The sequence below is a fragment of the Falco biarmicus genome, chromosome 5, assembly GCF_023638135.1.
Source record: "Falco biarmicus isolate bFalBia1 chromosome 5, bFalBia1.pri, whole genome shotgun sequence".
NCBI lineage: Eukaryota > Metazoa > Chordata > Aves > Falconiformes > Falconidae > Falco > Falco biarmicus.
The window spans coordinates 15,203,008-15,211,910 of NC_079292.1; the positions used below are offsets into that span (position 1 = coordinate 15,203,008).

An 8,903-nucleotide genomic window follows, 5' to 3' on the forward strand; every position below is an offset into this window, starting at 1 on the left:
TTTATTACATTGATTACTGCTTCTGAAAAAGCCTTTGTTTTTAATCAGGGCTCGCTTCACTTGGGAGCTCAGGGAGCTCAAGGACAACTAATGAGTAGGTGGGTTTTGTCCTGAGACCCCCAAACAAGCAAGATGTGAGCAGGAACATCCAGACAATACAGTGTGCAGCTGTGTCATGGCGGTAACTCTGTCGCGCCTGGCCAATGTCCTGGCATGTGTGAACTTTGCAGATCATGACACAGCGCACACCTGCACTTTGCATTAAATTAAATGTTATACATATAGCAGGTGTGTAAACTATTTTTGTTTTTCACCGACTATAAAGGTGGGCATGCTGCGAGACGGGGCAGAACCCTCACATATGCGTAGACGCGCCTGCTAGGAATTTTTTAACCATTCCTGAGAGGCTCCTGGCACCAGCTGCAACGGGACTCCCAGCCAAAGGTGGTGGGGGGGCGGGGCTGGACAATGTTTAGGCCGGAATCAGTGAAGGATCCTATTCTTAGTCTCGTTAACACTTTGCAGGACTGATTCGATGAGCGACCCCCGGTAGGGCAGTGCCCTTCTGTTGTTGAGGGTGTGCTGCGCTGGCCAGGGCTGCTCACAGGTCTAGGTGACCCTGAGAACGTGTCTGGAGACTTCCCATCACTGCAAAGTGAACAGTAATTTTAAACTGCAGAATGAAACGTCCTGTTAAAAGCATCCTGGAAAAGGGATATTCAAAATATCAGAATGGATTTCTAATAGAAAATGGGCGATGCTCCGTCACATTGATCACTGTGGTGAGGGATGTGCAAGTGGGGAAATCCTCACCTACTGTTTGTTTAAAACAGGCGAGCAAATGAACTAAGCAGGAATCATCTGCCATGACGCAATCATCACCTTTGTGTCTGGAGCTAGAAACCCCTGCAGAGGGGAAACTGGCCCCCCAAAAACATTGAGAGTCCTCCTTCAGCTACACTCCTTTTGTCTCAGCACACAAAACTGTGCACAGCTGAAAATCCTTACTCTGAACAGGTTGGGAGGCTGTAGGCAGAGAAATGAATGCGAATTCCAGCTCTGCTCTTTCCATTTTCTGGCCAGGAAAACGATTAAAAGGGATTATTTATGAATACAAGCCAACTCTGACAAATTATTTCAAGTCATGCCTGATCGCCTGGCTCGGAGGTCTCGCTGGCTTCCCCTGGCCATGAGGATGCCAAGGAATGGGCATCCCACTCCCCTTCAAATGAACACAAAGGTTCTGCAAATCAAACGTCACTGATTCAGTGCAATTTAATTACTGTCAGCGTCAAGGAGAACAACTGGGGGTGGAGGGCAGGTTTTGGGGGTGTTGGGAATGGAGGCTTGGCAGGCTGTAATTTGCCTTCAGATGGGAACATCCAGTGACTATGGTGACATGTTGCAAAGATGGAGCATCACATCATGGGGATGGATGTATCCTCCCACCCTCTTGGATGGCCCCAGCCCTTGGGCTGCCCCCAACATGCAGCCCCCTCGCCCACTTGGAAAGCAGCTTTGTCATCGCTGATACTGCTCCCCCCTGCCATGTCACCTTCACTTGCTGCTGCAAAGAGCATCCTTCATCCTGCTGCCCTAATCCTGCTGCCCAAAAAGGACAGGGCGGGGGAGTCTTTGATCCCACCAGCTGCTCTGCTGAGGGGGCATCTCTTGTCCCTCATTGCTGTAGCTATTGTCCCAAATGGCCTCTGCTCGGGGAAAACTGAGCTGAGAAGAACAAGCACAGCTTTTTTTTTTTTTCTTCTTTTTTTTTTTTTTTTTCTTTTATTTATGCTGCGAGGCAGCCAGCCTCATCCAGGCCGGGAAGCTGTCAACATTTTAAAACAACGATCCTCTAACACCTTCCCTTTCACACACCCAGCCACCTACCTCCTGATTTTCTGGTGTCCCACACAGAACTGGCCAGGGATTTGGGGAGAGTGGTGGAGATGGAGCCCAGGTAGAGGAGGGAGAGGGTGAGGAGGAGGAAGTACATGGGGGTGTGGAGGTGGTGGTTGCACTCTGCAGCACTGATAATGAGGCCATTGTCCAGAAGAGCAGCCCATGAAGAGCCAGGAGTGCAGGAGCTGCAGCTCCCGTGCATCTACAATTTCCAGGAACTGGGTGATGGAGCTGCCGTTGGACATCTGCTGCCTCTGGGCATGGGGACCTCTCCCAGGAGAAAAAGTGACAAGTTATGGGGGACTTCTCCCAGCAAAACCAAAGCTGTTTCCCATCAACCACCCCCCCCCATCAGACAAAGAAACCCTTTTCTTTTTCTAGGAGACCTTCCTTGAGCTCTTAAAATGCAGAAAACTTAGAAATGGCTGTACTGGCTCAGACCAACTCCAGCAAGCCCCAGGTTCAGCCTCCAACAGAGCCAACACAAGACACTTAAACAAAAGCAGCAGAGCAAGACAAGCACCCTGCGATACTTTCCCAGCTTCCCTTCCTGAGCTGACCGGGATGTCCTTGAATTTAATATCCCCCAAAGGATTTATTTCACACGGTCTTGGGTTCTAGTTGTTCCTCAAGCCTGTGCAGACTTGCAGCATCCTCGCAGCACCATCACCCTCGGCAGCCACTCTTGGGACCTTGGAGATGACTGAAAAAGGGTCCAGACCTGGGGCTGTTGTAGCCAAAAATCTCAATAGCTTGGGCAGAAAAGGCTGGCTTAGATCCAAATTGGTTGAACGCTGCTCACAACGTGTTGGCCCCTGTTTGCCATCAGCGTGCAGGAGACAAGCACAAAATCGTGATTTCTGAAAGTATCTGAGTATGTTCTGGCACAGTCGTGTCCCAGCTGGGAAGCTCGGTTGGGAGTTTGGGGGTTGTTTTTTCTTGTGCACGTAAATTTTGGTTTTGTTGAAGCTAGTGGGATTTTCTGCAGAGATTTCAGCCTGCCTTTCCCAGTGACAACAACTGGCTTGGAGCTGAAAGTTGGATGGAGCAGTTTCTTGGACATGAATGCAGACAGGACTGAAATATTTTATAAATCCGTCTTGGTTTGGTGGACAACAAATGTCAGGAAAAGCAAGTAAATGCCTCCAAGAGGTATTAGACCAGCCCTGCCGTGGGGTAGCCTTGCAGCTCAGAACCAGACTCAGAAAGTCCATGTGGGTTTGAGGGAGAATAAAAATGGCATTTTTCTGTTCTTTTTTTTCTTTATTTCCACCAGGATAGAGACGGAACTTCAAATCAGGCCCTTCTTGATCATAATCCAGATGTTTCCTGGGATATTCCCAGATCAGGGATCATTTTCCACCCTTCAAAGCGTGGCCAAACCCTTCAAATGAGGGAATTGTGGCAAATCCTCTGTTGTCATAATTCACAATCTGTTACAATGCAGTAGCATTAATCCTTAGGAAACTGAAAAGTCATAAAACTTACTTGAGCCCCAGTATTTATAAACAAGGTAATAGGAGCGGTACCTTTCTTGGAGGTCAAAAGGAGGATTGCAGCACCAGAAGCTAAGCATTGAGCTTTACAAATGAGGATTTGAGACCTAAAAGAGGGGGTTGGACCCTACAAATAAGGGTTTGGACCCTCAAAACGATGGGCTGGAATCCTAAAAATGACACTTTAGACCCTGGAAGGGAGGGGAATCTCTAGGTTCTGATCTGAGCAGGCTTTGGTGCCCAGGAACTCCACAAAATGCCCTTCTTTTCCTATCCCAAGTGACCACTGTCGAGGCGGGGCCTGGAATCATGGACCTCATCAACTGTGGACATTTGGTGGATGTTTTACAGGGGCAGTCCATGGGCTAAGGGAAGAAAAGGAACAGAGGAGGAGGAGGAGGAGGAGGAGGAGGAGGAGGAGGAGGAAAATGAGAAACGGGATGCAGAAGAGGAGGAAGATTAAGAAGAGAACTTGGAAGAGGAGGAGGGGGAGGAAAATGGAGCAGAAGGAAAAGAGCAGGAAGACCAAAGCAGGGCAAGTAAGAAGTAGAGGAGGAGGAAAATAATTAAAAGGGGACAACCCCCCCCAGGAATAACAGGAAGAAAAGGGCAGCTAGCAGGAAAAAAAAGGAGGAGGAGGAAGAAACGCCCCCAGACTCCATTGTCAGCCCATCTGCCATCTGATCTCTGGTCCCAAGTGCTTGCTGGAGCCTGACTGTAAGGAGGGGAGCTCAGCCTCAACAGAGGTCACTCTAATCCTCCCTTTGTCCCTTTACTCTGCGCCTATGAAATTTCGCTGCCAGTGTTTGGCCCGCTTTTGGTGCTTGTCCTTTTGCTCTCAGTCGGCTACTCATGTGGTTAAAACTGCTTCATCAGCAGCAATGTCACAGCAGGCAAAAGGTTTGTGTCAGAGCAGGCAGCAGGTGACTGCTGACCATTTCACATTGGATGGTGAAGTCAGCAGCGGCGGCATCATTGTGATGTCACACCGGGTCTGTGACACAGGCCACGCAGGGGTACAAAAGGGGGCGTAGGGTGGTTGTTCCCACACTCTGGAGGAGCATCTCTGGGGTGAACACAGGGAAGAGCTTCCTACACGGCTGTTGCCACAAAGCAGTGAGGCGCTAGCATAAGGCAAAACAAGATGGACTTCTGGGATGGGATGAAGCCCATCTTCATGATGCCCAGCATCACCCCCAGAGGTACAAGCACCCACAGCCACTACAGGAGTGTTGTCAGGACTGAGAGTTGTGGCGTTGTGGGGGTGGGACGCAGGCAGAGCCAGCAGACAGAGAGTGTGACCTGGTTTTCCTTTGCTTTCCAGAGCAAACAGCCATCTGGGACGCAGTGGCCAGCTACATCCAACAACAGCTCTTGCTACACAAGGTAGAGTGACACCCGCATCTTCCTCATCCCCCTAGAGAAGCTGGGGGGATCCCGTGGCCGTGGAGCTTGGGCTGCAGTTGCTCCTTCCCTCCTCAAAAAGCAGGGAACTCCCCACAAAATCCCCACTGAGAGACAAAACAGGGCTCGGGCAAGGGTGGTGTCACCTCTGCTAGGTAGTCTTCTACTGCAAGGCTGATCCGTTGTTGGAGAACCCTGGATGCCCTTGAGTGGCTTCTGCCCCCAAGTCCCGCTTTTTCCAAGGAGGAAAAGGAAGGAGAGGACTCGGCATCTCCTCCCCAAAGCTCTCCCCACTGTCCCAGCTGGTGCCTCCAAAGAGCGGGAGGTGGCAGGGTCCGAGGTACCATCCCTGGGTGGAGCCATCCCCCAGCTCTTCCCTCTTCACCCTTCACGCCCTTCTTCTCTGCTCCAGGGGGTACGAATTCCCACCCTCGGCTCCTTTGACGTGGTCCCCGCACAGAAGCAGGTTGGGACAGAGATTGTCACTATCCAGAGGCCTGTGTTTCGCCTGTCCAGGACCCTCAGAGACATCCACAACCTCATGGACAACGAGGATGACCTGTCTGGTAGGACAACAACTGCATGGTGTGGGTGAAGATGGGAGTTATCACATCCCTTGGCGAGAAGCAAACTGGCCCCTCTGCGAAGCTGGTCCGCAAACAGGACACGCGCAGTAAGAATCCCTCGGGGAGGGCTGCAGGGTGAGCGCCTTCATCCCTCTCGTGTGGTTTTTCCAGACAATAAGGTGTTGGAGCCTGTGAAATATGCCAAGGTGGCCACGGATGCCCACGTGTCCCGGTGCAAAGTGGAGGGATGCATCCTAGGCACCATGTCCCTCCTGTCTCACTGCCTGGCAAAGGGGAAGAGCATTGCACTTGTCCTGAGAGATGTTGGGGTGCTCCTCATTGAAGACAGGATGGTGCAAATGAGATTCTACTATGATTTCCTGGAAGAGATATCTGGGAAGACAAACCTCAGAATGGCTGCGTTCATAGTGAGTGTTTTGGATTCCCTGTGGCTCCAGCGGCTCATGCCGCCCTGAACTCCTCCGTGATTGAGTGTCATGGTCACGTCGAGGATGTCCTGGCATCTCCGTGTTCCTCCATTGCAGTTTCCCCAGCTGCTGGACATGGTGGTGTCCCGGATGGTACCTGTTTCTTCCCTGACTCGCACCAGCCGTGTCATCATCTTTCCTGAGTGAGTCCTTCCCCCAAGTGACCACGGGGGTCCTGCTGTGGCTCTGCCCTGTTGTCATTCCTGCAAACGATGGGATGGAGGAAGGATTTGAGGACACCGGGACACCTTTCCTGGGCGACCCCATTTCCTGGGATGCTCCCTGGGGATGGGGAATGGATGATTTGGGGGGGGAAAAAACACCTTTTACAATGGTGCCAAGCTCTGGCTGGGAGCAGAGCAAAAAGGGCTGGTGGTGCCTTTGGTCATGCCACTGTCACCTCTTTGTCACCAGGTTTGAACTGGAGTTTGTGCCCAAATCTCAGTCCAGGCACCCTCTCAAGGTCTTGAGGCGTGCCCTTGGTGAGGACATGTGGAAGAAAGAAGAGGATTTGCCACCCATCAGGCAACACACAAAAGGTAAGGCAGTTCCCGGCTCTTTTCCGTAGCATGGGCAAGCGGCTTCCGGTAGGAAAATCCACAGCAATGATGGTCAAATGCTTGCACCAAAGCTTCGTGCCACATTGGCACGGCCTCTTCTCCCAAGCTTGGCTTTGGGAGTGGGCCAGGATGCTCGGATTCTTGGAAATGACCTAACATTCCCTCTCCAAAAGAGGCTTGCCTACATCACCCACCTCCCCTTTTTCCAAACCCCGGCGCTACCAGTGCCTTCGCCGAGGAGCCCGGTGAGCGCTGGTTGCTGGGGAAAAGGAACTTGGTGCACGCTCAAGGCGTCAAGTTCTACCACCTGAGACTTTGTAGACCCTTCATGGCGGGCCACTGATCCAACGGGCACGCTGCCTCGACTCCACACATGCACTCATGCAGATATTTTCCCTTTTTGCTCAACCCTAGGATCCCCCAAGCAGAATCTCAGGCAGGATCTTGATAGATTTATTACAGCCGGCATAACCCGTACCGCTTCAAGGAGGACTTGCGTTTCTTAGAAACGAGGGGAGGAATATTGCACGTAGTTTTGACTTGCTCGGGATTTATCAGAGCCTGTCCTTCTCTCGGTGTAAACCTCCTTCCAAGCCAGCCATAACTTGGTGGGAGATGCACGGTGTCTGCTAGTACAGCCTGTAAGCAGACAGCTCCTAGGACACATCTTTAGTTTTACTGGTCAGCACCGAGTAATCCATGTCCCGAATGAGAGCAGATTTGCCTGCTAATTCTACACCTTTTATTTCCAAGAACCCTTGAAAAAATAGTAGGGGAATAAGCAAATCCCCAGAGCGATGGAGCACAGGTTAATCATCATCCTTTCCACGTGAAAGCAGACAGGGGTTCACCCGCTTTCCTCAAGCCTTATGCTGATAAAAGCAGCTGTCTCAAGGCCTCCTTTTGTCCAAGTAGGGAAAAATGTGGGTGTAAATCCAACGATTTTAGCTTTCACAGCTTGCAGCCAAGGCTTCCCAGCTGCTAACGCCAAGTTATGCTAAGTGATTCATATCACCTTTGCTGGTATTGGGGAGGCAGTGGATAGAGCAGAACGGCTGCCTTGGATGTTTTGGGATGAGATGTGAGCACCGCTCCATGTCCCTGGGACTGGGAGCATCACGGTGATGCTCTTCTTGACGAGGTTTCTCCTTCCCATTTGCAGCGGGACTTCCTGAAGTGCCTTTGCCTGCTGATTCCAGCTCGGTTACTAACAAACAGGAGGAAGTCCACAATAAGGCGGCGATGAATAAGAGGACGAAGCGCCAAGCTAGGTGAGTCTGGGGGCTCAGGACTGAGCATCTGCATCGGGTTACTTGCCGACCCGGTGAGAGCCCCAAACCCTCACTGGGTTCATCACTGCCTGACAGCAGCACAGGGCAGTGCGATGGGGCTAGGGGAGCCCCCATTTCAAAGGGGGGGGGGTGTCCTCCTCCCCTTCATGAGAGCACAGGTGTGGCCTGGGGACATGGGGACAGCTGTGTGTCAGCTGAGGGTGCCGGCTTGGGGAGGGCATTTCCCCTCCTGAGCTGCCGGAGGCTGCGCCAAGAGGCACATGGCTTGCAGGGCAGGATGTAGCCCCGAAGCCATCATGGCCTCGGGCAAAGTCCTTGTGTTATGTCCTTCCAGGCAGCTGCCAGGGATCCCCGGGGCCGTGTCTGGAAAAAAGTTGCTGGTGAGCGGCCAATCCAAAGGCAAACCTGCAGCCAAAGGCCAAGCAGCAAAGCCGAACCAAACACAAGCAGCAAGACTGCAGAGGCACAAGCAAAGACAAGGAGAAAAAATATACCCTGTTGGAAGCAAATTCAACACTGAAACAAATTCATCAATGAGCCCGGAAGCCTGGATGCCCAAGGAGCTCACCTACAAGGTCATGACTCCGCTGCCAACAAGAGACGAGGCAGCACAATTACTACAATCAAGACCTGAAAGGTTCTGGTCGGTGCTGAAAGACCCACAGTATACAGTCTTAGCGGGATACAACTTCACAATTCCCCACGTGATGCCCTATATGTTTTAAGGGTCTGGGCTGACACAACACCACGCATTTGAAGACCAGACTGGTGATCTCCAGGATGGAGCGATCAGGGTTTGGAGGTGCTCAGAGCACCCACCGAGGTGGCAGAAAGGTCTACATGCGGACAAAGAGCTTCCAGAACATGGCGGGTACTGTTCGAGAAGAGCCTCTCTTCTTTTGCAGAAATCTCTCCGTCTTCAGGATGCAGGGAGCTGTGAAAAGAGACAAACAAAACGGCAAAGCTGTGAAATAGCACTGAGTTTTTTCATTGTTCGCAACAACCGTTCACCTCTGTGATAAGAAAGGAGCAACAGACCTCAGTGCCCTTGGGGTGACCTTGCAAGCTGGAAAGCCCCTGGCTCACGGACAAGGGGGTGACGGTGCCCTGAAAAGGGCTGAGGAAAACGGTCACCTATTTTTTTTTTTTTTACGCGTGGTCAAAGCTGCTTTTGAGCCCTTTGACCTTCGTGTCC

General features: G+C 51.7%; 2 protein-coding genes across 2 annotated transcripts; both read left to right on the forward strand.

Moving 5' to 3' along the window:
- Positions 1–4,528: 4,528 nt before the first annotated feature.
- Positions 4,529–5,407, forward strand: LOC130149610 (coiled-coil domain-containing protein 81-like). Its single transcript, XM_056339443.1, has 3 exons — positions 4,529–4,600; positions 4,723–4,784; positions 5,215–5,407. The coding sequence occupies exons 1-3, from the start codon at positions 4,543–4,545 to the stop codon at positions 5,395–5,397; spliced, it is 303 nt and encodes a 100-aa protein (XP_056195418.1). The 5' UTR covers positions 4,529–4,542; the 3' UTR covers positions 5,398–5,407.
- Positions 5,408–5,432: 25 nt separating this feature from the next.
- LOC130149713 (uncharacterized) lies at positions 5,433–8,683 on the forward strand. The gene is made up of 5 exons (XM_056339667.1): positions 5,433–5,796; positions 5,914–5,999; positions 6,271–6,395; positions 7,579–7,687; positions 8,473–8,683. The coding sequence occupies exons 1-5, from the start codon at positions 5,632–5,634 to the stop codon at positions 8,681–8,683; spliced, it is 696 nt and encodes a 231-aa protein (XP_056195642.1). The 5' UTR covers positions 5,433–5,631.
- Positions 8,684–8,903: the final 220 nt, after the last annotated feature.